The sequence below is a fragment of the Arvicanthis niloticus genome, chromosome 9 (assembly GCF_011762505.2).
Source record: "Arvicanthis niloticus isolate mArvNil1 chromosome 9, mArvNil1.pat.X, whole genome shotgun sequence".
Classification (NCBI taxonomy): Eukaryota; Metazoa; Chordata; class Mammalia; order Rodentia; family Muridae; genus Arvicanthis; species Arvicanthis niloticus.
In genome coordinates this window covers 27,481,880-27,509,529 of record NC_047666.1, presented here as the reverse complement: position 1 = coordinate 27,509,529, position 27,650 = coordinate 27,481,880, and the positions used below count along the sequence as shown (strand labels likewise).

At 47.8% G+C, this 27,650-nt stretch overlaps 3 protein-coding genes across 8 annotated transcripts in view; 2 read left to right on the top strand and 1 right to left on the bottom strand.

Annotated features, from left to right (window-relative positions):
- Positions 1-4,395, top strand: part of Rab7a (RAB7A, member RAS oncogene family) — a 41,341-nt gene extending 36,946 nt beyond the window's left edge. For both annotated transcript variants that reach the window (XM_034511837.2, XM_076940078.1), the window contains one exon: positions 2,983-4,395. In XM_034511837.2, the coding sequence (XP_034367728.1) occupies positions 2,983-3,078 (96 nt within the window). In that variant the 3' untranslated portion in view covers positions 3,079-4,395. The remainder of the gene's footprint in view (positions 1-2,982) is intronic.
- Positions 3,397-26,159, bottom strand: LOC143443477 (uncharacterized). 4 transcript variants are annotated; one of them, XR_013112510.1, is made up of 4 exons: positions 25,841-26,159; positions 23,633-23,767; positions 4,928-5,082; positions 3,397-4,634 (listed from the first exon to the last, which is right to left on the bottom strand). XR_013112510.1 is itself a non-coding variant. In XM_076940081.1 (2 exons), the coding sequence occupies exons 1-2, from the start codon at positions 26,157-26,159 to the stop codon at positions 23,694-23,696; spliced, it is 393 nt and encodes a 130-aa protein (XP_076796196.1). In that variant the 3' UTR covers positions 12,699-23,693. The 4 variants fall into 4 exon arrangements, 1 of the variants encoding a protein (XP_076796196.1); XR_013112508.1 differs by having other exon boundaries at positions 3,397-5,082; XR_013112509.1 differs by lacking the exons at positions 3,397-4,634; positions 4,928-5,082 and adding an exon at positions 12,699-14,483 and having other exon boundaries at positions 23,621-23,767.
- On the top strand, positions 26,086-27,294 carry H1-10 (H1.10 linker histone). Of its 2 annotated transcripts, XM_076940079.1 has the most exons (2): positions 26,086-26,881; positions 27,093-27,294. In XM_076940079.1, exons 1-2 carry the CDS (start codon positions 26,366-26,368, stop codon positions 27,099-27,101), a joined length of 525 nt encoding a protein of 174 aa, XP_076796194.1. In that variant the 5' UTR covers positions 26,086-26,365; the 3' UTR covers positions 27,102-27,294. The 2 variants fall into 2 exon arrangements, with proteins under 2 accessions (XP_076796194.1, XP_034367764.1); XM_034511873.2 differs by lacking the exon at positions 27,093-27,294 and having other exon boundaries at positions 26,092-27,038.
- The last annotated feature ends 356 nt before the right edge of the window (positions 27,295-27,650 follow it).

The window sequence follows — 27,650 nt, the reverse complement described above, 5'->3', positions numbered from 1 at the left end:
CTCAAGAAGCATCTTAGTATTTCATCTTTTCTTTTTTAAAGATTCATTTATTGTGTATATAGTATTCTGCCTGCTTATGTACTTGCAGGCCAGAAGAGGGCACCAGATCTCATTATAGATGGCTGTGAGCCACCATGTGGTTGCTGGGAATTAAACTCAGGACCTCTGAAAGAGCAAACAGTGCTCTTAATCTCTGAGCCATCTCTCCAGCCCCTCATCTTTTCTTTACTGGTGTCCTTTCAAATTCTCCAGACCAGGATACCTTTAGAATGGGGCTTTTTAGTTCCCTGACTCACCAAGGGTCCTTATACCAACATGTGGTCCTTTCTGAGGTAGTCCTTGGGAATGTGCCCAGAGTGACCTTAGGAATTCTTGGTGAGTAGACATTACCTTCACCTACCCTCCAATCTCCCCCACCTCCCACTCCCAGTTCTTGTGTAGCTTTGGTCATAGAAAGAAAAGGCCATCTTAGCTGGGTGTTGTGGTATCTGCCTGAGCCAAGGTAAGAAGAAAGGATGACCAGTTCTCGGACAGCTTAAGCTACACAGAAAAAAATCCACCAGATATGCTAGAAAATGCTATAATCCTAGCATTTGGGAGGTGGAGGCTGGAGGATCAGGAGTTCAAGGCCAGTCTCAGCAACCATCCTAGGATATAAAAGACCCTAACAACAAAAATATCTATCAGATACATTTTAAAGATCTGGGTGGAACTCTGCTCTCAGTTCCTTCTCCCTTCAGAGAACTCTGTTTCCAGTGAATGTGTGTGTTGGGAAGTAGCCATTGTCCCCTTGCAGTGTGACCTTTGTTTAAATCATTCATGTTTCTCTTCCAGTGCACACAAACTGCCCTGGCCATGGCTGGGTTCCTATACCTCAGTGCTTCTCAACCTTCCCTTTAATAGGGTTTCTCATGTAGTGACTCCCAAACATAAAATTGTTTCTTCATGACTGTAATTTTGCTAGTTGATACATTGTAATGTAAGTGTCTGATCTGTGACCCCCAAGGTGGTCATGACTCACATGTTGAGATTCACAGTTACCTGGGCCATCTATTTCAGCATCTTTTAAATTTTATTTTATTTATATAAGTACACTGTCTGTGTCTTCAGACACACACACACCAGAAGAGGACATCCAATCCCACTACAGATGGTTGTGAGCCACCATGTGGTTGCTGAAATTGAACTCAGAACCTCTTTAAGAGCAGTCAGTGCTCTTAACTGCTTAGCCATCTCTCCAGCCCTTATTTCAGCATCTAAGATACAGTTTTGCTAACCTGTGGCTATCCTAACCCTCTCCCACCCAAGCTGACAGCTTATTGAGGTTTTTGTTGGAATTGTACTGGCCCAGCCATAACAGAATACCACAGATCAGACAGCTTCTATAGAAACCGTTTTATTTTGTTGTCACAGTTGTACAGTCTGGGACTCTCCTGGTATGTAGATGGCTGACTTCTTGCTGTGTCCACACAGGGCGGCTTTGCTCAGAGAGTAAATGTGATAATATGCCCTCTGGGTTGTCCAAGGAGCACATATACAGTAAGCTCAGTTGGTAATAGAGTACCCTCCTGGCATGCATGAGACCCTGCCACCCATCTCTAGTACCACATAAATCTAGCATGGTAATACATATCATAGACTCCCAGCACTAGGTGAAAGCAGGAGGATTTAGGAGTTCAAGTTCAAATACACAGCAATTTCAAGGCCATCCTGGGAGATGAATATGAATATATGAATATGAGACCCTGTCTGAAAAGGAAAGTTGAAGTCCTGTGAGAGCCGATGCCACAGATAACATTGTCTAGTCTGAAGACTCTAGGCATATGTAGGCATGTTGGGGTGGAGGGTGTGAGGGCTTCAACATACAAACTGAGGTTGACACCCATTCTGTCCAAGATTGTTACTCATATTCTTTGCTTTTTGTTAAATATGTATATTAGTGCTGGCAGGAATATAAATTTATTGCTGTTTATAATAACCAAAAAGTCAAAACAATGCAGATGTTCACAAACTGGTGACTAAACAAAAGGTGGCCCATGTACTCAGACGTCGCTCTGCCAATAGGAGCAGTAGGGCGGAAGCAAGGCAGTAACACAGAGGCCAAAACAAATCCAAGACTGGGCTGGGCTACAGAGTAAGGCCCTGGACTCTAACAATGAGCAGTGTGGCCCATCGGCAGGCAGAGTGTGCTGGCATAGATATGTGAAGCTCTGGCCTCCACCCCTGCATTTGGAGGGAAGGAGGAAAAGCCTGGTTGCTGGGGAACGAGCGGCTGCTCAGTACTGGGTTTCCTTTTGGAGTGATGAGCATTCTGATGTGGTGGTGGCCCAGCTTTGTGAGCACACCAAGACCAGTGTGTTACACACTTGGTGTTTTGGGCCCTAGTAAACCTCCTACTGTATATTTTTTTAGCTATTGTGAATAAAATAAAAATAACACTATTAGGAAAGTTTTTCCCCTTCTTGGGTACAGTGCTATGGGGTGGGCCCTAGGGCTTGGTGTGTAGGCACTCAGTTACTCCACAGGAGAACACCCCAGTGACTCAAGTCCTTATCTGTTCATGCAGCAGGGGCGCTGATGGCATCACCTGCAGCTCTGCCCCTTTGGCTGCAATACGTAGGAAACAAACACTGGGAAGAAATCAGCTCTTAGGCAACAGCTCAGAAATTGAGTGGGAGGTGGCAGCAAGGGGTCCAGGATGCTCACCCTGGAACCATAGAGCCTTGAGCAGGGCCCTAGCTGACAGTTAAGAACTGGCAATGATGTGAACCCTGTGACAGAATGACAGAAATCCAGCACCTCAGCTGTGTGTGGTCCACATTGGTCAGAACTTGAGTTGGAACGTTTCTGGCTGCTTGGCGTAGCTTGTGGCTATTGCTGATTGAATCTCCTCCAAAGTCTACCACCCTTTCGTGTGTGTATGCAGTCAGGATCTGTCCCTGTGACCCCAGTCATCACCCTCTCTCTTCTCCCCCTATCTAGGAAACAGAAGTGGAGCTGTACAATGAATTCCCTGAACCCATCAAACTGGACAAGAATGACCGGGCCAAGGCCTCCGCAGAGAGCTGCAGTTGTTGAAGGGGCAGTGAGCACAGAGCAGAGTCCTTCACAGACCAAGAACACACACGTAGGCCTTCGATATGCGTCCCTCCTCCTCTAAACAGACCAGACGTGAGCTCTCACATCCAGCTGCCAAAAGAAACTCCACCAAACAGTTATCCAACACACACACACACACACACACACACACACACACACACACACACACACACCGCAAGCAAACTCCAGCCTGTGCCTGTCAGGGCTCCTGGGCAGCTGCCTACCATCAGCCCTGTGTATGGCACATGGCGGAGACCCTGGGTGCTCTGGGGTGCAGTGGGCATGGCAAGCTTACTCTTTTTGTCCACTGGAGAGTGAGAGAACTGTTCACAGTTCATCTGTGTCTAATTATCTGATTTTTTTTTTAACGGTCTTGTGGTCTTTTACTCCTACCCTCCTTGAAGGTCCTGTGGGAAGGCTGGTGCCCAGGCTCCGTTCTGAGCAGGCTGTTTTGTATGTATCTGTTAATGCTTGTTACTTTTAACTAATCAGATCTTTTTACAGTATCCATTTATTATGTAATGCTTCTTAGAAAAGAATCTTATAGTACATGTTAATATATGCAACCAATTAAAATGTATAAATTAGTGTAAGGAATTCCTGGATTGTGTGTTTAAGTCTTCTAACGCAGGCGTGCAAGGTGGAGGGTTGAACCCTGTCTGGATTACAGAGTGTTAGAGACTCAAATTTGGAAGTCCAGCTAGTGGCAGTATTCTGTACAGTAGACACAAGAATTATGTACGCCTTTTATCACAGACTTAAGAGCCAAAAAGCTTTTCATCTCTCCAGAGGGAAACTGAACTAGACAGTTCCCATCTATGTCTAAATTTTCCAAAAGGTTGATTTGCATAATACAGTAGTGTATACAATGGATAAATTGCTGTTACTTCAGAAATTAAAATTCTCATTTTCTCCCCCCCTCTATTTTTTCCTTCTTCTATTCAACACTTTATAATGCCCTTAGATTACTATCCTACTCAAAGAGGAAAGGAAAACCCACTAGACCTGTCCCAGTGACTCTACCTTTGTTCTAGAAGGCTCTCCTTTCAGGGTTGTGGTACCTGTAGGTTAGCAGACCCTCCTTCTTTCCCACCCACCCAAGTGTGGCCCAGCACTAACCCACCGTCTCTTGGGTTAAGCCCTGGCAGTTCTGTCCCCTCCCGAGGCCCTGCCCTGCATCATGGCTTGCTTCCCGGAGCACTTCCCCTCCAGAGGTCTACATTCTAGGGTGTAGGCTGAGTTCTTCTGTAAAGAGACGAACGTGATGCCAATAAAATTTAACAAGAACAAACAACAGCTGCTCTGTCTGTCTGCTTTTCTCTCGAAGACTTGAGCTGTGTGGGGACCTTCTCTGTGTTCACCAAACTCTCGGTGGTGCTCCGAGGCAAGGGTGCCTTTCAGCTTATCCCTAGACTATCTGCCCTAGTATGGATCTTAGCACAGTGTTGGGAAAAGTGGGACATAGAATAGAGAACACGTATCCTCAGAGCAGCAGCCCCTAACTGCTGGTGAGCTTTCAGATGACACAGCTCCACCTAAAAACAACGTATCTAAAATTAACAGGAAGGCAAAAAGATTGCTCACTGGAAACATGATGGCTAAGGCGACATATGGTAAGTCATGACCTTGTCACAGCCTCTGGGCCTAGAAGACTTTTCACCATTTCAAAGCCAGTCAGGGCTAAAGTAAGACACTGGCTCAAAAACTTTAAAATTCTCAGAAATAAAAGTAAATGGGCAGAATAGTTTCCACCCATAATCCCAGAACTGGGGAAATGGAGAAGGGCTGGAAGCCTTGGCTCCATAGAACATCCTGACAGCAGGCCTACCTTCAGAGTAGCTGGTCCAAGTATCGGTGCGCTGGAGGACCTGGCGTTCCTGCACGTGTAGGGCAGCCATTCCCACAGCCATGGCTAGTAAACCCCAGGATCTGCTTTCAGCTATCGGAGTGGAGAGAGTCACCGAGGTCCCTCTCAGGTGGCTTCTAGAGAGAGCCAGAGAGAAGAAATTTATAATTTTGATTTTTCTTTTTTCTATTTTTTTTTTTAAGGCCTGCCTCTTTTGGCTGAAGGTAGGTGCTGCAGTGTTGAATTGGGGACATCAGGCAAGGTCATGATGCCCTATCATGTCAACATTTTTCTCAGCAAGAAGAAAATCACTAGAAACCATGTAAATATCCTATACTGATTATACGGATTTAAGCTTATTGTGCAAGGAGTGTGATGATACCCTTAAACCAGTGGTTGTGAACATAGGAAAACATGTATTTCTGATGTTCCCCGGAACCCCTAATCATTTTTGTTGCTACTTAATAACTATAACTTTGCTACTGAGCAGTGTCTCAGTTCCTGTGACCTTCAGAAATATGTGTTTGTTCAATGGTCAGGACCCAAAGGTTGAGAACTGCTGCCTTAAATTGTTAAAAGCATGCCAACCATCCTACTTGTTGGCTGTGTTTTCAAGGCCATAGATGTGGCCATAATTAATCGTGGTTTTGGTTTATTTTTACTGCCAAGGCCATTTTAGGATCTGGTCCTCGGGTCACAGGCTGGTTGGGAACCTCTGGCCCTGCTAGGCCTCCCTTTACAGCTGTTCCTTCTGTGTTAGGGGCCTGGTTAACCGTGGCCTTGCTTGAAAACATGGAGGATACTTTTCCTCACTGTTGACTGTCCTCTTTGTAGATTGCATAGGGCCGAGCTCACCATGTAGGGTCTGGCCCTGAACAAAGGAATAGGAGACCCATCACAGTTATTAACATTTTGAGAGATGCCCTACAGTCCCCCAAAACTTAGTTGGCTTTAGAGGGCAAGGGTAGAAATAGTCTACCTTTATATCCCTCTGAGCACATTAGTATAGCCTGAATATGGTTACTGAGCACCCAAGAGGTACCTGTCTGGTACTGTAACTACTATGAAATATTTGTACAAAAGCCAAAAGAACACTTTCATTAGAACTTTCATTAGATGTGTATTTTTGTTCTATAAGTCAATTCTTGCAATTATTATGGAGAATAGACCAGTAACTCCCTTGATTTAAGCAGAGGTTTGACATCAGTGTATTGAACTCTAACCTATATACCTTATGTGACTTGCTCAAGCCCTTGTTACTTTACATATAATCTTTTTCACTTGGGAAACACACTGAGCCATCTCACAGAACTTAACAGCATCAACACCACCTTAATAAAATAATGCTGACCCCAAACTACATACAGAATGAGTTACCATTACCTGTGCACACTGAGCTAGGGGTTAGCGATGAACATAAGACTTACTGTGAGTTCAGTAATGACTGGCTGTACCCAAAGTCCCTGTCTCCCCCTTCTTGTCCTGATGAATCTTACCTACTGTGTCATGCATTGTGAAGTCTCCAAACTCGGCCAGCTCATGAGCGTCCATGGTCACAAAGGATCAAACTGCCATAGTATCTGTCTTTACCAAAGTCTAGACTATGGCTAGACCTGGGTGACCAAGTGACTGAAAGTCTGTTATACCCTGTGATGTCTTGAGACTCTGCTAACAAGAAGGCTCTGTGAATATAAGTAGGATAGATACTGAGGCCATGTCTCCTGACAAAAGGAAAAGGAACTCAGAACAATGTTGGCATCACTTTCTCAGATAAAAAAAAGACAACTCTAGCTTTTGCCTGCAGACTGGGCACAAGAAGCCACAGCCAGACTGCCCCCACGTTCTCAGCTTAGCTATTATTCACAGCCCAATTAAAGAGCCCAAGAGCCAGGGGTGACATTAGACAGCTCTACTGACAAAGGAGGCATCTTCCCCTTTCCTGTGAACCTTTCCCAGGTTCGCAGATTCCCAGTGGGGAGTCTGTCCTCTCCCGCACCATTCTCTTTGGGAAAACTATCTTATCTGTTCCTTGTCCTGTTTCTTGAGGTCTAGTTTGTATCCTGCCATAAAAGTTCAGAACACACACCCCATCAGAGCCGAGCCTCTTCTCCTTCTTCATCTGGTAGAGTTGGGGGCTTACTGAGGTCTCCCCATGGAAGCTGTAGTCATTGTGTCCCCTTGCTCAGAAGGGGCCCTCAGAGTACTGGGTGGCTCACAGCCACCTTGGGGTCCTTTTCCCAGATTTTAAGTCGGGCATACGACCTTGTAGATCTTCCCAAAGTAAACCCCCAAGAAGTGTGATGGGTGAAGTCACCTGTCTAGAGGGTTGCTGAATTCATTCTGCCATAAACACAGAATTGAACTGGGAAAGACAGAAGAGACCCTGAAAAAAAAAAGTAGCAACTTCACATAGCCAGAGTGGTAGAAGTACAAGGCTGGAAGCTGTTTGTCACACTGACACTGCCTTAGGTATATTTTTAAGGGCCTCCCCTTACCACTGTCAGTCCACTCTAGATACCCTCTGACTGCCATGCTTCAGCGGGGAGTAGCTGGAGTCTCAGCTCATCATCCCATCTGTGCAACCCAGAGCTGTCTTCAGTTTTGCTTAAATCTAAGGGGTTTGTTTGCAAACAGGGCCTTAGTGTGCTGAGTATTGGGATGACAACAGACATGTACTATCAAGCTGGGTGAAAACTAGCGTTTTTAAGAGTATGATTGCACTGGCTGCTCACAGCCTGTAACTCCAGCTCCAGGCACTCTAGTGCCCTCTTCTGGCACACCCGTCTCCCAGTAAAGTATGACTTCAAAAAACACAAAACAAACAAGAAAGGCCATAAAACCACACCCAATGGACTACTCAGTATGCCATGCGTCCTAGGGTCTACATGAGGCTTGACACAGCAGCAGGGCCTTGGCCCCTCCAGTTCTAACCCCCATGAATGCTTGGTTCACCTGTACTTTCTCCCTGGCCCAAGTCCGAGCAGCCCTGAGAGATTTGACCAGCTCTCTGTGTGTTTGTTTTGTTTTGTTTTAAAGATTTATTTTATGTATATGAGTACACTGTTGCTGTCTTCAGACACACCAGAAGAGGAAATCAGATCCCATTACAGATGGTTGTGAGCCACTATGTGGTTGCTGGGAATTGAACTCAGGACCTCTGGAAGAGCAGCCAGTGCTCTTAACTGCTGAGCCATCTCTCCAGCCCCAGCTGTGTTTTGTTTGGTTTTTGTTTGTTTGTTTGGTTGGTTGGTTGGTTGGTTTGTTGTTTAGGTGTTTTATCGGCTTGTTTTTTTATTTCCTGGAACAAAAGGAAATTAAATAAAAAGACAAGAGCTGCGGTGGTATGTGCTGTTTATATGTCACCCTTTGGATCTTGTACTGGGGTGCTCTCTCCTTCCTCCCTCTCTCTCTCTCCTCCTCCTCCTCCTCCTCCTCCTCCTCCTCCTTCTCCTTCTTCTTCCTCTCTCTCTCTCTCTCTCTCTTTCTCTCTCTCTCGCTCTCTCTCTCCTCTTATCTCTCTCTCTCTCCCCCCCTCTTCTCTCTCCTCTCTTCTCTTCTCTCTCCTCTCTCCTCTCTCCTCTCTCCCCTCTCTCTCTCTCTCTCTCTCTCTCTCTCTCTCTCTCTCTCTCTCTCTCTCTCTCTCCCTCTTTCTTTCTCTCCTCCCTCCCTCCCTCCCTCCCTCCCTCCCTCCCTCCCTCCCTCCCTCCCTCCAGCCTTTCTGACAGGAATCAGCATGGCCTGGTCCGGGATAGATGATAAGAAGAGGTCCTGTAAATGTTCTCTCAGCTTTCTGGGCAAACAGTAAAGCGGAGGCACCATAACCTGATGTGTGGGAGGGACACAGTCCCCAAAGCAACGATGGTCCATGGGGAAACCCCTGGGCCCTCCCTCCCTGGCTCCTGCTGGGAAACCTGTCACCAGATCCTTTGTAGAAGGGCATAGCTACAGAAAACACTAGTGCAGGGTGTCCATGGGCACCAAACACATGGTCAAGACCCCCACACCTTCCCTAATTCTACAGGCAAAGGGTCAGTGAGAAGGCATTGTGACTGCAGCACAGGAGCGGCGCTCCCACCTCCCCCCCTTCCCCCGCCCACTTCTCCCTCCCGCCTCTGCCTCTGCGACTGGTGGGCGGGGAAAGTGTGGATCTCCATGGAGATAGGATGGGGAGGCGGGGGATGGGCACTCGCAACGCTTACCCAACGGCTAACTGCTGAACTGAAAGGCAGTGGGACAGTTGCAGCAAGGCCTGCAGGGCCCTCAGAACCAGTGAGCCAGCTGTGTCTTTCTAGGAGCTGGGCCATCCTCCATGGGCCAAGACCATGTCAGCAGCAAACTTTCTTCATTCCTGTTAATCTGAGTTGGGCAACAGCCTTGTGGGTTGCCTGAGGCACTCTGGATGGGGCTAGCTATCCTGTACCCCCCAGCCCCCCATCCCGCACCAGGCCTGAGGCCCTTCCTAGCTCACTTAAGCAAGTGAACATTTGTGAGCATAAGGGCCAGTTACACAGGACTTGGTTACGTAGACTGGCTGCTGGGACTAGGAGAGAGGCTAGCACAGAAATGCACAGAACTTGAAGTGCCCTGGAGGAAAGACGTGTAAACGTCACAGTAATGGCACTGGGCAACCCTACTTCAGATGGGGTGTTTGGAGAGGGCCTTTCTGTGGAGAGTAACAGGGCATGAGGAGGTGTTTGTGGAGATTCGTGTAAAGCTGAAATCATAGCAGGGCCCCAGATAGAAAAAGTCCAGGTCCTTGGTACTTGGTAACAGAAGACCAACCTGGATGGATAAGGACAGAAACTCCTAGATCAATGCGTCTGTGGACCTAGATGATTCCCGGGAATCTGATCATCCCTTTGGGGTTCTTTGAGATAGGGTCTCTGCATAGCCCTGGCTATCCTGGAACTCACTATATAGACCAGGATATCTCTAACTCAGAGATCCTATCTCTGCCTCCCCAGCGCTGAGACTAAAGGCGTGTGTCCCCTGATTCTTGAAGTTTTATCGGGCAGGTTTACAAAAGTGCTCAAAGCCCTGGCCCATGGTGGTTGATCCTGGCCTGGGCCACCCTGTAATGAAAGGAACCACACCACCCGAACCCAGTCCCTGGCTTTCTGTGTCCTGATGTCTACCTTAGCTATGGCACAGGAACATTAAAAAGCAACAGAACCAAAAGCCACCTCTTAATTCAAAGGCTAGGAGTGAGGAGGCAGGACTGGTGTGTGGAAGAGTGAAAAGCGTGTCCTGTACTGCCTAAAAGTAGGGAGTCACTACTCATTGTGCAATTTACCCCAGACAAGAACTTTGACCCTTGCTTCCAGATGAATAGCTAACGCTACTCTGAAACCACAAGCTAAATGCATAGAGTCGCAGAGACAGGCAAGCTCCAGCCCCTCATGCTGCACTCTGGTCTGGTCAGTTAAGGGCTCCTCAGTCTGCTGGTCTAAGGGACTAGGTCACCCCACAGCCAGCCATGGCTCTCTGGCCAGTGTAGTTGCTTTTCATGAGGGCCTTTTCCTGAACTTTCTCTTAAGTCTAATTTGAAAACTTCTGAGGGAGAAAAACTAAGTCTGCTAATTATGGTGCTGATAAAAGAATAGTAAACTTTTTCCTTTTTTGGTGGCAGGATGGAACCTAGGCCCTCTAGACTACTAAGCAAGCGATCAGTGTCGAGCCATCTCAGCCTCCTTTGAGTAAAGAGAATATAAAATGCAGTTTTTAGAGTAAAAAGTATAGCTAGGTTACAGAACTGAAAATTCCTTTGTCTAGGTCAGGGCCTGAAACTTCTTGGGGACAGAGGGACACAGGAATTCAAACTTTTTGAAACATGAACATTTCCACCAAACGTCGTTCACTCCTTCTATGGCACACACTGAGAAAAGGACAGACGGCCTTTTTTGCTTCTCATGGTGGAAATGTCTCAAAATACTTGCTAGGTTTGATTGGGGCAATCTTTACATAGAGAAGAATCCTTATATAGAGAAGACCCAGAGTCTAGAATTATCAGAAAAATTAATTTGTTTCTTCTGTTATGTCAATAATTACAAACAGGAGTCTTTCAGCCTTTTTAACATTCACAGTGCAGGCAGTGCAGAGAAGTTGGGGGTCAGGATGCTGCTGAAACAACAAACAGCAGTTATCCCTTCCCTCGGCAGGCCTCCCTAAGGCTAGAGTCAGTTTCCAGAACTATTGCTAGTGAAACACATGCAGAGCCCCTTTGGCACACCTGATGGTTGTCTTTGAGCAGAGTCCCAGGAGGCTGAGTGAACTCACTAACTCACTCTGCATTCCTTGTGGCTTCTCATCCCTCATGATGTGACCGACCAGGTGCCCCTGTGATCCCTGATAGGTGGACAGTTACAAGGACAAGAGCAGGAGCGGGGAGTCTGCTTGAACTATATTCCAGACATGCCTCCCGGGCCTACCTCTTTGCTGGACCTCAGCTTCTTCATGTAAGATAGAGGCTGGGACAAGGCACAGATGTATTAAGGGCCCTGACCCCCTCCTAATAGATGACAGGCTGTTTGTTTTTTTTTTTTTTTTTAAATTTTCATATATATAAGTCCCAAGGTAGATTGTCATTTCTAGATTTCTATCACCCAGTGTTGTCAAGACCAAGTCTCTGACAAGGAGATTGATATTGTAATTAATAAAAGATAATTTAGCCTGAAGAGGAATTTGGATAGCCTGTTAAAGAATGGCAAAGGAGGGGCACGGGGACAGGAAGGGGCGTGACAAGAGATAAAGCTGAAGAGGTCAGCAGGGGCCAGGATCCAGGAGCCCTGGGATCCAGGCAGAGCTGCAGTGGCACAGACCCACAGGCACAGATGCAGCTGAGTACCAAGGCTGTGACACAGCCTGGGCTGTGGCTGTAATGGCTGTAATGAAGGACAGAGGGGCCCCAGCAGCTGCTGACTGGCTCCTGAGTCAGGGAGCTCAGGATCCATAAGATCTGACAAGGAACTCTCTGTATTAAAAGGAAGTTCTATGCCCCTCACAGAGACATAAGTCGCTTTTACTAGGGTCTGAGGTCCACACCTGCCCTGACAGGTGGCCTAGACCCCATGAAGCTCTCGGAGCTGGGTCCTCTGTGGAGATGATGACATGAAAGATTCAAAGACACCCAAAACCTAGTCTTGGTTTTGAATCCCATCTCATTTATTCAACAAATATTTATTGAGGGCCTACTATGTGCCGGGCTATGTAGCAGTGAACTACAGGGTCTTCCTCTGACTAATGACAGGATCCCAGAAAGTGGTGGGCATGCGAGAAGGCTGCTTAAATGGATCCAACAGTGAAGATTTGCTATCGGACACTAGCCAGTCTCTCAAGCCTTAGTCCTCTCCCAGCTACCTCATGCTGCTCCCCAAAACCCCTGCCAGGGCCTGCCCTGCTGTCTGAGGTTGAGGTTTTTGTCTCCTCCCCCTTACTCATGTGAGACCAGAGGCCCAGCAAGATGGGAGCCTCGTGGACAGATGTTGTCGTTCTGATACCTAGGCCCCATCCACTAGATCCCCATCATCTCATCCCAGCTCCTTAGGGGCCAATCCTTCAGGGACAGAAGCAAGACGCAATTGGAGGGGACCGAGGAGCTCATTGCAAGAGTTCAAGCGAGGCCAACAGCCTCCCACCGAGGCTATAAACGGGAATCAAGTGAAGAGGTGAAGAGGGACCCTTGTCCCCAAAGCAACTGGATATCCCAAAGCTTGGGAGCCTGCAGCCCTGACACAGAGTACAGGCTTACCTAGGGTGATGCCTAGGAACGTTTATTTATTAAACACACCCCAGATGAACCCCTTTTTGAACCAGAATACAGAAAACAATTCCAAACTAAGAGTCATGGGGCAGGTAGCAGGGCCCAGGGGAGACAGCAGGCGCATAAAGCAGGAACAGGCAAGAAACCAGGGCTTCTAGTGAGAACATAAAACAGAAAATGAAATTACATGGGGGCGGTGGGGCAGCCAGCAGCGGTGGCCACCAGGCTGGTCTTCCCCAAGAGCCTGAAGAGGCTGGCAAACTATGATGTTGTACCAGCAAAGTAGGAATACAGAAAAAGATGCGTTGAGACCGACATGTATAAAAGTCAGTTAGCAAAGAAAACTAGAAACCTTTCTGTACCTGGGCATGCTAGAGACAAGCCTACAGTATCCAAGTGCAGGAGGCAGTTGCTATGTCAATAACGTATGAAAGGTTAGAACTCTGTGGTGCCAGCTGGCTTTTTCCCAGCTCATTGGCCTACTTCCACACTCAGGGGTGCCCTTTTCTTTCTTAATAAACTGCCTCTGTTTCTATCACTATCTGTGTGTCTCTTGTTAGGTCTCAAATACTGGACTAACGGCTGAGGCACCTAGTAACATATCAGAGCTGGCCAGCTCCCTCCCCCAGCATCTCTCATTACATGGGGTTCCTCCTAGCACTTCTTGCCCTGCTCCTACCCTAAGCCCCTCCCTTCCCTTCCCCCTAGCCTCTGGTGCCTTATAACTCAGCCATTTTGGCTACGCCTATCTCTTGGTCTCCAGGCCTTGGCCACCTCTTTTGTTGTCCCTCCCCCTCGTTATTCCCATGGTCCATGTAGTCTGCCGGCCATGCTCAGCCTGGCCTCCTCCCTCTGCCTGCTTTCTCCCCTGTATCTACAATAACTATCTTCTCCTTACTTAGCCATGTCCTCCTTTTATTTCATTTTTTCATTCATCTGGTGCTGAAACTCAGCATGAATGAAATGAATGAATGGTATGGATGAGCTCCTTCTTCCTAAGGGACTCAGCCTCCAAACCAAGCTGCTGATCTAATGACATGGATGACATGATCAAGCTCCTTCTTCCTAAGGGACTCAGCCTCCAAACCAAGCTGCTGATCTGACTCTCCTAAGTTGTGGGCAAGATTGTACCAAACTTGACTGCAGAGTCCGATTGGTCTGCGGCTGCTTCTGCCTGTCCTAACTTTTCAGTCTCTCCCTCTCTATTCTGTAAGCTCAGTTCACACGTCAAAAGACAACAGAAATCCTGGAAATCTGAGCTGGGCAGTAGTGGTGCACGCCTTTAATCCTAGTGTTAGATGTTAGCGTTAGACTTCTGCGCACAGCTTAGAACAGATCAGACCAAATGGTTGGGGGGATGGGGAGAAGAGGTTTATTCAGGAGATAGGGCAAAGGTGGGGGGAAGAAGATGGAAGAAGAGAGCAAGGTCAGGGGGTTCTGCCTGTTTTATATGGGCGGTGATGTAGCCTCTCCCAGGTAAAGGTGAGGTAGCAAGATGGATCTTGGGAATGTATGGCGGTTGCCTTGGCAATGATGTGGGGGTCACCTAGATATGATGTCACTGGGTTCAGAGCCTGATACCAACATACCTCCCTTTTTTTTTTTATAAAGAGAAGGAAAAAAGGGGAGGAGAAGCTGATGGTGAAAGGGGAGTCAGGGCGCAGTGTCTCTTAAACTACTTCCTGCTGTGTAGGGGCGTAATCGGGATCCACTTGGTGGATGTGTGTATCAGGTTCCTCTGTGGACAGCCGCTGGTAATCCCGTAACAGGAACTGATCACTAGTTTGGTTAGAAATAATAACACCAGGATGATGACTAAAAAAGGTGTTACAAAACAGAGTATCTGCTTTTATATGGGTTTTTTAAAAATCTCAGAACTGGAAGTTTCACATTCCTTAAAAACGGCATTCTTGGGAGGCAGAGGCAGGCAGATTTCTGAGTTCGAAGCCAGCCTAGTCTAGAGAGTGAGTTCCAGGACATCCAGGGCTATACAGAGAAACCCTGTCTCGAAAAACCAAAAAAAAAAAAAAAGGCATTCTTCTTGGAGGAACCGGCAAAGACCATCTTCTTTAGCTGTCAGGACATCTGGCCCCGTCAGTTCTGAAGCACCACAGCTGGAATCCCATGGGTCTTGTATGTAGAAAAGAGTGTCTTGTGGTGTTGGTAGAAGTGGTGGTTGGTCCGTGATCCTAGCATATGTATCTGACAAGATCAACATGGGCAGCCCCCATAATCGTCTGGCCAGTTTCTACAATAATCTTCTCTGGTCAAAGAGAAAGCAAGTGTAGAGGACATAATATTTAGATAGGACAACAGATATAGGGATGGTAGCAATTTGCATTGGTCCTTGGCATCTTGCTATGGAGCAGTTTCCTGACCCTGTTTGGAAAGACTGTTTGCTATCTGTGGGGGGTCTCTTGAACCTGGAACCTCCAGATGTAAGGGCTGACCTAGATAGAAACAAGCAGCAGGGGGAGGATGAGAAACCCATGTCTTAGTCCAGTGAGGTTGAGCTTGGCTGCCGGAGTGGAGTCTCACTTTCTGGGATTGAGGACAAGACAAGGTGGGGGATTTTGAGGTAAAAGTTTTACCTAGTCAAGATGAAGTTCCTGTGATAGCTTGACAAGAGTGGTTTTTAAAGAGCGGTTAGTTCTTTCTACCTTACCTGAAGATTGAGGGTGACAGGGAATGTGAAAATGCCAGGGGATGTCTAGGGCCTTAGAATTTGAGAAACCTGGGAAGTAAATTTAGGACCATTGTCTGGCTGGAGGGAGACTGGGACACCAAATCTGTGGATAATCTCTCAGAGGAGGAGATCAGAGACTGACTGAGCCCTTTTGTTAGTTGTGGGAAAAGCCTCTACCCAGCCTGAGGTGTCCACCAAGACCAGGAGGTACTTTGTAGCCACCTGTAGCTATGTGAACCGGGTTCACCTGAAAGGAAGGCTGGGAATGAAAGGGGAATGGAGGGCGAGAGAAAACATGGGGCCAAGACAACGTATTCTGATCAAGGCCCGAAATGTAATATTTTGTTTTCACATATAAAGGGGAAGCTCCACCCCCAGAGTCTATTCTCGTTTCAGCCCAGTGGCTGGGTGAGGGGATAGCAGCCCAGAGGTGTCAAGGCAAGCTCAGCAGGCAGTCCATTCTTCTTAGCTCTTGTAGTAGACTGTGGGTTCCCAAGGCTGCTGGCAATGCCTCCTAGGTCCTATTGTTTTGGTCTACTGTGGTAAATGACCCATTCAGGCCTGCTCAAGGCTGGGGGGAGGGCATAGTTCCCGCCTTAATTTTTTAAGATGGTAATGTCAATATCTGGACGGGTCATAAAATTTCATCTCGTCTAGGGTCTCAAGTGGCCGGGTGACCGTGCCTGGCTTAGGCCGGTGTCTCTATTACTTTTATATTATCTGCCTTAGTGGAAAACATATATAGCATATTGATGTATGTCTCTGTCTTAGGTTTATAGGAACTCAAGAACATTCTTACCCGTCTTTGACTAACCGCCCATCATTGGCACACTCTTTAGACCAAGACCACATTCAGACCAAAGGACCTGTGGGCATGTACTAGATGCAATTTTTCACAGCGATGTGTAACTGTCTGGATGAATAGCTGAGCTTGCTGAAAGCGATCTTGTGTGAGGGCAATCAATTTGTTTAAAATACAAGGTTCAAAGGGTAAAAGCAACATGATGATTAAGCAATGTAGAAAATAAGGTTGAGAGCAGAAATGTTCCAGTATCTAATCTAACTGTTAATTAGCAGGGATCAGACACAAGTCTAGCTACCAGGTATATAGTGGATGGCTTTAAGTAATAATAAAAAACACTTTCTAGTAAGAGCAGAAATTATATGTCAAGTTAAATCAGCTGGCTGATAAAGATTTTGAGCCATCTTCATCATTAGAATCATAATTATTAGGCTCAAGATCTGTGTCCACTTGATGGACCAGTCTTTTAAGCAGCCATCTGGCTCCATTCTCTTTTTCTGAAAAATGTAGATTGATCCATGACCCCAAGTTAAAATAGGATCGGGACCACACCAAGTATTAGTTAAGGGGTCTCTATAAGACCCTGGCAAATGAGCTGGAAGTGACCCGATGCCAGTGGCAATCCGACGCAGACGATCTTTAGCATCAGTTTGTAGAAAATTTAAAACATAAGACAAAAGCAAGGCATGCTTTTGGTGACTTTGGGGGATATAATTCTCCCTTTCTAGTTTAAAAAGCCAATTTTTTAGAGTTTCTTGTAAAACCAGGGAAGAAGTACCATTAGTTGTTTTTCCCATATTCAGAGAGTTATAAAGATATTATTTTAAAGTTTCATAATCTCTCTTTCACAATTTCTTGTCCTTGAGGATAATAAGGAATCTCAGTAATATTCAACAAAACATCTCAAATGTTTGACTGTAGTCAAATAACTGTAATAGCTAGTTCCATTACCTATGTTAGTCTGATATGGAACACCAATTATAGGAAAATAATATAGGCAATAACTAATTATATTTTTAGTTGTTTCTCTTGTTAAAGTAGTTGTAACTAGAAAGCCTAAAAAGTGTCAAGTCACATATACATATTTTGATTTTTTTAAACTCAAAAATGAGTAATATCTATTTGTCAAAATTGATTATGTATAAGTCTTCAAGGCTTAACACCATTATGAAAGAATTGAAGATATTGAGAACAAATTTTTGTAATTTAACTTGTACACTTTCTAAAACTGTCAAATTATTGTTTCAAGTTATTTTGATGTTGTAAATAAGATTGTATGGCCAATTATTTTTGAAAGGCCTATAATCTGTCTAGTATATAAATTTGTTCTGACATTGTCCTGGGGTTCAGACAATCTAATATGAGCTTTTAAATGTCTTATAAAGTTAAGAAACAGTACATGTTTCTTAAATTAAGTTGTATTTCTATAAATAACTATAAAATTTGAGAATTAGTCATATCTAAAAAAAAAAAGGAACAATTTTAAGCAATTATAAATCATGAGCCATATATTGGCTATGAGTATATAAATTGAAAGCTTGATTTTTCAGCATTTCAAACAGTGGCTACAACACATAATTTAATTTAATTATTTGTGTTGAAGCAGGGGAAATTCAAGAAAATAAACATGTGATCTAATTATATATACTGTCTTCTCAATAGACGAGGCATCTGTAAATATAGTAAATATAGCAAACATCTTTTCTGTGGGCTGCATGTGTAGTAAATTTCAGGAAATATGAAAGCATGTATAGAGAAAAACTGTAACAACTTGTCTTTTGAATAATGATTATCAAATTTGTCTAAAAAGTTTGTCATGTAATAGGCCAAATATCATTATTTTTCAATAACCAATTTGTTATTTGGAATAAGAAATAAACCTTTTATCTAAAATGTTTTTAGGACTCTATCTTATAATCTTGTATTAACATAATAATTTTATAATAGGATGTTCAAACTTTATTTGTAGATGAAGAAAGATAAATCCACATTAATGGCTTCTTTTGTCAAAGGGCTGCTGAGAACATATTAGTAGCAATAATGCAAACAGCCAACACTTTTTCATAGTCTATATAATTTATTTGTTGATAACTAACAGCTTACCCTACTTTCAGCAAAGCTATCTCTCCTTTGTTAGTTAATTGTCAAGGGGAATTAGGACTTGCAGTACTTGGCACATTTGACATCGGGCATGTGGATAAAGTCAAGATGCCTGTCAGTTCCAGGAAAAGAACCTCTAGCCTGATGGGTAGGAAAAGGGATGCTACGATACCTTGAGTTGGGATCTGACATCTGACAGATTTTGCAAGAAGCAGTGATAGATTTTAAGAAACTTAAGTCCTCAGGAGTGGGCTGTAGGTGGGTTTTAACAAAATAAGACAACACTTGGCTGTTAGGATGAAAGAGTTGAAGATAGGACAGAGTTTGACGAGTGTCAGGGGGTGTAGGTGGGGATGTGGGTTGTAGTGTAAGAATGTCCTAAGGAGGGTGAGATGAGTCTAGGCCCCTAAGGGGCACAGTTCTAGCTGCCTCGTCAGCTTGGTTGTTTCCCTTGGAGACAATAGAGTCATCCATCTGGTGGGCTCTGCATTAGACAATCCCAATAGCTGTGGGGAGATGGGAGGCCTTTAGCATGGCCATAATTTGGTTTGCATTAGTTACTGATCCTCCTTTTGTGGTAAGTAACCCGCGCTCCTTCCAGATAGCAGCGTGGGACAGGAGGATATGGAAAGCATATTTGGAATCTGTGTAGATGTTGGAGGGATTGTCCCTGTGCCAGTTGGAAGGCACGAGTAAGGGCTATTAGTTCAGCCTGTTAGTTGGTGGTATGAGCAGGAAGGGCCTGTGCCTCCACCACCTCAGTGTCTGACACTATGGCATAGACAGCTTTTCTGGCCCCTTCATGTAGAAAGGAGCTTCCATCTGTATACCAGGTATAGATGGCTTGAGGCAATGTGCCCCCTCCTGTATGTGTCTAAAGTTTCTGTGCAGGAGTGAGACAGGGAGTGGTTAGTATTAGGTCGAGGAAGAAGATTGGAAATATTAAGAGGTGGGCATGATTGGAAGGTGAGGGCAGAGTCTTCTAATAGAGCTACCTGGAGAGAAAGAACCCTGGAGGGAGGTAGAGTCTGTAAGTCTTTATAAGTTAGGAGCTGTGACAGGTTGTAAGAAGAAAGGACAGTTATAGGCGACCCCAAGGTTAGTTTCTTTGAATAAGGAGTTCAGCAGCTGCTAAGGTATGATACAAGGTGCCTATCCCTGGATGGTTAGATCTAGTCCTTTTTTTTTTTTTTTCTTTTCTTTTCTTTTGTTTTTTGGTTTTTCGAGACAGGGTTTCTCTGTGTAGCTCTGGCTGGAACTCACTCTGTAGACCAGGCTGGCCTTGAACTCAGAAATCTGCCTGCCTCTGCCTCCCAAGTGCTGGGATTAAAGGCATGCACCACCACTGCCCGCCAGATCTAGTCTTTCTGACAAGTATGCTACAGGTGCAAAAGAAACCCTGGAAATCTGAGCAGGTGCCCTCCAAATTCAGATCTGTTGGTTATTACAGCAACAGAGATGGAAGTGAGGCTCAAGGCACTTCAGCAAACCTGAAGGTGATGAAAAAGGAATCTGAGACCTAGACTAGGCTAGTGCCATGACTCTGTCCAAGACACCAAGCACACCAAGCCAGCGCCTCCATTCCCATCCTTGAGTCTCTGCATGGCCCTGCACAGCTTCTATGCAGGGCAGGGGGCGGGTCACCTCCTTGTTGCAGCAGTGGCTCAGGTATGGCTATGATCAATGCAGCAGGTGTCTCAGGCCCAGAATCCTAGAATGAGAAGTGTTCGTACCTAGGGTTCAAGCTCTCCAGTGAAGAAGCCTGGTCTGCTGGCTCTCAGTCCTTCCCACAAGGGTCTCCTTATGACATGCTTGCTCAAAACATCAAAGCCAAGAGGTCTGCAGCTAAGGTCTGCACCTATCTGGAGCCTCTCTGCTCACCTCCAGTAGATACTTCACTCTGGCCTGGGTACTCCAGGTTCCACTGACCAGCCCCCTGGTAGCTCACTGCCTATGGGAAGGTAGGGCCAAAAACCAGGTCCCAGTCAAATAACACCCCATTCTGGCTTCGCAATACTCATTCCATCTTAGAGGCACCATCTTAAAGGTGGCTAAGACTGTTTCTCTGTGCTCCCTTCCAGGCTTAAAGCCATTTGATGTCCCTAAAAGGGAGAACATCCCTCCCTCACCCCATTCCAGAAGGTAGGGGCACAACCTCCAGGCTCTGCCCATGGCTTTAGGACACCACAGGCCCTCCATTTTCAGGACCTGGAGGTCACCTGGCTGGAGGCCTAGGAGAGACTCCAAACCAGATTGTTGCTCAGCCATCACACCTGCAAGCCCTCCTGTCTCAGGTCCTGACAGGCACCCCACTGAGGGCTCGGTCTGTGAATCTCTAGCTAACAGACTCCAAGTGCCCAGATTTCTCACTTGAAGAACTAGCTATTGATGGCTACTGTGGCCACACATCCCAGTCCTCTCCCCTTCTCTGCTGCAGGATGAGAGAGCCTGGCTGTGAAACCTCCTCCTGCCACAGGTCTGAAGAGACCCAGACTCTGTCTGCAGACAACCTGTCCTCAGGCCATGCTGCTGTCTGTCCATGGCATTAATACCTCTTCTAATAAACTCCTTGCTCCCATGATCCACCTCAGTGTCCCCTCTGAGCCCCACCATTCAAGACCTTTCAGCTTGCAGGGTACAGGTGTTAGTCCTGGTCCTTCTCCCCCTCCTCCCCCCGAGGCTACGTGTGCAACTTCAGCCAGGCTGTACCTTGGTTCCCGTCAATCATTTCCTGAAGCTACCTTCTCCACATGATATGAAACTGGTACAGAAGCGGTTAGGAGCAGGGGCTGGGCCCTAGCAGCAGCCCAAACTCGGCTACCAATCCTCAACAGGTCAAACAGTCAACAGAGGAAAAAAGATTGAGTGGCCACAGGAACAGAGACCCAGCACCACCCCCAACAGCATCCTGCCTACCTCCTCCAACAAGGTGCTCAGACAAGCTGTCAGAACCCTGTGAAATCTCTTTCCAGGAAACAAGCCCCAGCTCTGCCCTCAGCTTTTTCCTTTCCCTCACTGGAGATTCTTAGGAACATTCATCCAATGTACTGAAATGTGTTGAAAGCCAACAGGCTTTCAACATAGAAACAGAACAACAGTTCTCAACCTGGGGGTCACCACACCTTTCTGTGGAGGCAGAAGGACCCTTTCAACAGGGGTCACCATTGGAAAACAGATATTTACATTACGATTCATAACAGCAAAATTACAGTTATGACGTAGCAACAAAAATCATTTTATGGTGGGGTGGGGGTCACCACAGTGTGAGGAACTGTATTAAAGTCACGGCATTAGGAAAGTTGGGGATGTCTGCATTCTTGCTAGAGCAACAGCATTAGGTTTCTGACGAGGAGCTATCATAATCAGGATTATCTATCATAATCAGGATGTCAGAGTGAGGCAGAGCTTGGTGAGTTTCAACATTCAGTAAGAAAAGTGAGGCAGAAGAGACAGAGGGGAAAGAAAGGCCATGAGAAGAGGAAGCCCCTCCCCCAGGAATCTGGTTCAAGCCTCTCACCAGCAGAGAAACAAGAATTCCAATCCGGTTCTGGTTAATGCCTGTCTCTTTCTCTAGCCATAAACCTACAGTTTTCTAGGAACCTCATTTACAGGGAAAGGACTCACACTGAACCCCTTCTGCAGGCCTGGCAGTGCCTGGTGCGGCTAATCAGATGATTCTATCCAAGACACCTCTGGCGCCACCCAGGCTTCTCACCTATCAAAAAGAGAAGGCCCAGTGGGTAAAGTGCTTCTTGATGTGAAAAACAGGAGGATTTGAGTTCCAATTCCTAGCACCGGCAGAAAAGCCCAGCAAGACGGCATGCCTCTAAAATCCCAATAATGGGAGTGGGAACCTGGAATGTCATTGGCCAGCCGGTTTAGCACAATAGCTCTAGGTTCAGTGAGAAACCATGTCTCAAAACACAAGGGACTGGGAATGGAGAGGTGGCTCAGTGGTTAAAAGAACTCAGTTAGGTTCTTGCAGAGAACCCCAATTCAGTTCCTAATACACACGTGGTGGCTCGAAACCATCTGTAACTCCAGTTCCTGGAGATCCAATGTTTTCTCCTAACCCCTGCACACTCTTGGTGCACAGACATACCTGCAGGCAAAACACTCATAGCCACAAAATAAAATATCTTTGAAAAATAAGGTGAAGAGGGGGAGAGGAAGATACCCCATTTCTTCCTCTGTACATACACGGCTGAATATAGTCTCCTGCTCTTCATGAACAGAGAAAGGGAAAAGAGAAGGGTCTCTTAGCACTCTTTGGAGGTGTAACCTGAGAACCACCAAATGGTACACACGGCTAACACTAAGAGAACTTATCTTGACTCCATTACCGAAGCCCACACCCACGGTCCTGGGTGTGCTTTCCTTCTCTTGAGCATCCTCCTAAGGAAGTCTCCAGCTCTGCTTCACACTGGCTAGTCCTGAAATTCTTTTCTGCATCAAAGCAGCAAATTAGTTTTGCCTGAATGGAGGTCCCTAAAAAATCATGGGAACTCTTGAGTGTGACAGTGTGGAGCTGTGTCTGTGTCCCTTCACTACTGACAAAAGGATAGATAGTACACAGTTCCAAGACATGGGCATGTGTGGGGAAGGAGAAGCGGGACAAAGAAAGAGGGGGAGGAAGTGGGGGACTGATATGAGTGGGTGAGGTGCCTGCTGCTCCAGCAGGAGTATCTGAGGACCAATCCCTGGTACCCAGCTGGGTTTGTCTATGAACATCGATAATTCTAGTGCTGCCAAGGCAGTCACAGGCAGATTCCTGGTGCTTGCTGGCCACCCAGGCTAGCTGAATTGGGGAGCTGCAGTTTCAATGGGAGACCCAGCCTGGGAAAATAAGGTGCAGAGTGACTAAGGACACCCAAGCCCCACGGCAACAAGTGCTCTACGTGTGGCCAGTGCCCGAACACGCAGAAGTCACACTCTTTACAGCTTTTTTTTTTTTTTTTTTTTTTTTTGGTTTTGGTTTTGATTTTGGTTTTTCTAGACAGGGTTTCTCTGTGTAGCCCCCCTTGGCTGTCCTGGAACTCACTCTGTAGACCAGGCTGGCCTCGAACTCAGAAATCCACCTGCCTCTGCCTCCCAAGTGCTGGGATTAAAGGCGTGCGCCAGCACCGCCCGGCACACTCTTTACATCTTTACAGTGACTTTGCAAGTTATATTCCTCGGAGAATATAATTTACAATACAGTTTCAAGATTAAGCAAAGCTTAAATAATAACTTTAATTTTTTTCAAACACCTATTTTTTAATGATAGTCAAACACTTTAACCCCCTTGAAGCCCACCACCCACCAGAGATAGTGAGAAAGAAAGGATACAGGGAAGTGCACCTGTTTAGAAAGTTCTTTGGAGCAACTCCAGTCTGTGTTGACTGGAAATCGGCAGTTCAGTTCACAGGTCTGCAGCAGCAGCTCGATCCACTCGCAAACACTTCACAGATACACCAGCAGTCCAGTTCGGTAGAGCTGGGATAGGATAGCAAACACAAATCAGCAGCAGTGGCATTACCTAGCAGAGACAGCCAGGCCTCAACCTCAGCTGGAGTCTGCAGGAGGAAACAGGGAGAAATGGCCAGGAAGTTCTCTCTCAGGGAAGCAAAGACCAAGTCGGCCTCTGTCCCTGTCCACAGGAGTCCTAGGTATATCCTATTCACACCCTCCAAACATCACATCTCATCCACGGGGCTTGTCTCAGCATCTGTCTCAACCGACATCACTCTGCCAATCAGCCCGAGTCTTCAGAAGTGGCAAGAAAATGCAGCACACCACCAGAAGTTTTTTGGTGTGTTTCTTTCTATGGAGTCCCAGCAAATGAAGCTCAACTACACAATGTAATGCTGACCAATATATGCGTGTTGTTAGCAAAGAATTCTTCATCACGTGTCCTTTCATGTGCTTGCTTTAGCAGAACATCCTTTCTCCTGTGTCTGCTTCAGCTAAATGTTCCTTCACGTTTGACCCAGCAAAACACCATCCAACCGACTTTCCAAAGAACTCTTAAGTTTCCACTTCATTAAAGTGCAAGCAAAGTTTAAAAGTTTAGTAAAAATATATGCACTAGCTCATTTTTTGAAATCTTAATTTTCCTTTTGTGAATGAAATAAGGTGTTTATGAGATGCATTCTTAGATGTTAGAGATTAGAGAAGTACTGATAAGGTGGTAACTCAATGCTGCAAGCATTCTTGCCTAATTATTTGATGGTTAGATGCCTCTGTGGGCAATTTTGGGTTTATCCATTGTATTGAAGTTTCCTGACTCTTAGCAAGAAAGACAAACTAAATACAAGAGGGACTATTCTCATGTTGCCTTGTCTATCTTACCTCAGATTGATAGGACCAATAGACTGACTGGTGAAAGACATCAGTCCTGACTGAAGCTTCCACCTGAGCCTGTGGCCAGCATCCCAGAGCACAGGGCATGAAGCAGTGGGCTCCTGGTTGCCTGGAGATAGGACCGAGTGTCAGCAGCCCATGGATGGCGTTTACAGAAAGAGGGGGTAGTGAGTCCAGGAGAGCCTGCACCCTATCCCCCTATCCCTTAAAGCTCAACAGGCCCGTAGGCCCTCCTCCTCATGACGATGGGGGTCACAAAAGGATGACTAGGGCTCTGGTCTCTGCTAAACCCTGGCCACTTCCTGATGATCCTCACCACCCTCCTTTGATGGGGACGGAGGCGGGAGGCGGAGGAGCCAGGTACACCCAGGAGTACTGAGTTTGAAAGGCATCTCTGATGGCCGAGAATCTGGGCCTTCTTGATCTACAGTCAGTCGCTCACTCTCTTCACCCAAGAGGCCAGGAAGCTGCTTGACACCTATCAGAACAAAGCTGGCCTGGACCATTTTAAGCGGTATCTACTATGCCCTCCACAGGCTGGCCACTGCCTGAACATCCCTTTCTCCACCGTTGGCCTACTTCCCAGGCTTTCAGGTCCTTTCCTGTACCTCCACCTCCTTCAAGCCTTCCCTCAACAAGTGTTGCATTAAAGCTGGTCCCCTGCCACACTTTTTTAGGGAGGTGCCTCAGGGGGTTACTTTACATTTGCCCATCCTGGAGCCCCAATCTAATTCTTAAGGGACCAGGGACAGCTACTTAAGCATCACAAACTGGGGTACTTAGGGCCAGAGTGTGGTGAGGAAGTGTCTGGAGAGAGAGGCCTCTGTGGTCCGGCCAGCACTACTGACTCATCCTTGAGATGCCAGGCGTCCAAAGCCCAAGATTCCAGACGTGCAATCTCAGGGCAGTTCCCTTCTGTTGTTCCCCTTAGGATCCAGGAGACCCCCGCCCCAGCACCCTCTCTGTCTTTGCGATGCTCCTTTCGGCCGCGTGAGGGCGTACCCTGTGTTAGTTGGGACAAATTAATGCCCTTCCTGCGGATAGGGCTGTGGTCCCCTGGGCCCAGAACTACCTCAGGTGCCTGAGGAGCACTCTTGTCTGCCGCCTGCAAAGTTCTGGGTCTTGGGGTCTCGCCCGGGGCCCGCACTAATCCTTTCCAAACCGAGCGCCCCCCTCCTCCACGCTCCTGTAGCCTGGGGTACACACCTCTGTGCCCCTCCGCTGAGCCCTTCCTAGGCGCAGGCCGCCTCTGCGCTGCGCAGCGGGCTCGGACCCTGGCCAGGGCACACTGCTGAGGGTGCATCCGCGTCCGGGAGCCGCGGGCGAGGGAGCCAGTGGCCGGGGAAGGCGCTCCAAGAAGCACAAGTTGGCGCTGGCCTGGGCCCAGGCTGTTGTTGTTCTCAACGTGGTCCGCCACGGGGAAATAAAAGCGGAGCGGGGCGCGCTCTCCGCCAGAGCGCAGCGCGCACGCCCAGAGCTTCGGAGCCGGCGCAGCCCCGCCGCGCTCCCTGCAGGCTCTCCGCATCTCACTCCCTAAGCCCCGCCGCGGCCGGCCCGGCCCCCGCCCGCGCCTCCGCCCTGCCGCCCGGTCCCAGGCCCGGCCGCGGCCGCTCCCGCCTGGAGCCGCCGCGCGCCCCTAGTCCCCCGGCGCCGCCGCGGCCCCTCGCCTTCCTCTTCCCGGCGCGGCCCCCCGGCTACCGCGCGCCGCCTGCCACCAACCCGCTGGCCACCATGTCGGTGGAGCTTGAGGAGGCCCTGCCGCCGACGAGCGCCGACGGGACGGCCCGAAAGACGGCCAAGGCCAGCGGCTCTGCGACGCCCACGCAGCCCAAGAGAAGGAAGAACCGCAAGAAGAACCAGCCGGGCAAGTACAGCCAGCTAGTGGTGGAGACCATCCGCAGGCTGGGTGAGCGCGGCGGCTCGTCCCTGGCGCGCATCTACGCCGAGGCCCGGAAGGTGGCATGGTTCGACCAGCAGAACGGGCGCACCTACCTCAAGTACTCTATCCGGGCGCTGGTGCAGAACGACACGCTGCTGCAGGTGAAGGGCACCGGAGCCAACGGGTCCTTCAAGCTGAACCGCAAGAAGCTGGAGGGCGTCGCGGAGCGGCGTGGAGCTTCGGCGGCCAGCAGCCCCGCGCGCACGGCGGCAGCGGCGGCGGACAGAACGCCCGCCAGGCCGCAGCCCGAGCGGCGCGCGCACAAGAGCAAGAAGGCGGCGGCGGCGGCGGCTGCCAGCACGAAGAAGGTGAAGAAGGCAGCCAAACCCAGCGTGCCTAAGGTGCCCAAGGGCCGCAAGTGACGCCCCTGGTGTCTGGCGACATTGTCGAGTTTTCTATCCCCCCCCCATCCCCACCCCCTGGTGCACCGGTTCGGTAGGGTTCGGCCTGGCCCAGGTCCCTGATCCCTGTCCCCTCCCCCGCCCCTCCCCCAGCGATGCTGCGTTCTGTTTGCTTTAGGTTTTTTGAAACGGCCCTGGCGACGCCTCCATTGGCTCTCACCCTTGGCAACGGCCGTCGTCATGGTTACCGGCCCGGCGGCGCCAATGGCCTGACGGCGCCTGCCTACCGTGCCCGCCGATGGCCACCGCGCGCTTGGGTTGCGCGGCGCCTTGCTCTGCCCGCGGCCTTCCTTAGGCGCAATAAACGGTTCCAACCTTGACCATTGTCGTCGTCTTGTGGGCGCTGGAGGCTGCTTGGGGTCCCTGCAGGGGAGTCGAGGGTCATTGAGACCAGCTAGACAACTAGCAAGTTGTGCTGGCAGAGGTGGGACATGTGTGCCCTGGCAGTAGAGAACTCTTGTAGAAGTGGGTTCCCACCCGAGGGTCACTCTAGTGTCCATTACATAAAGGATAGGAGGCCTCTACATGTTGGGAATTAAGCCTCAGGATCTAGTGCAACGTAATTACGGACAATTTTGCCAAATGGAAGACTAAGAAGGTTCTGGAAAAGAAGGTTCTGGAATAGTATGTACACATACAAGGTGGAGTGAGCTGGAACCAGAGTTAGATGAGGTTT

What these genes read in the sequence shown, in the direction of transcription:
- H1-10 (XM_034511873.2), top strand. Translation starts at nt 26,366, where the DNA reads ATGTCGGTGGAGCTTGAGGAGGCCCTGCCGCCGACGAGCGCCGACGGG.
- LOC143443477 (XM_076940081.1), bottom strand. Translation starts at nt 26,159, where the DNA reads ATGCGGAGAGCCTGCAGGGAGCGCGGCGGGGCTGCGCCGGCTCCGAAG. An exon ending in CTCAGCGGAGGGGCACAGAG is followed by an intron (nt 23,768 to 25,840) that starts GTGTGTACCCCA and finishes ATCCTATCCCAG; the next exon opens with CTCTACCGAACTGGACTGCT.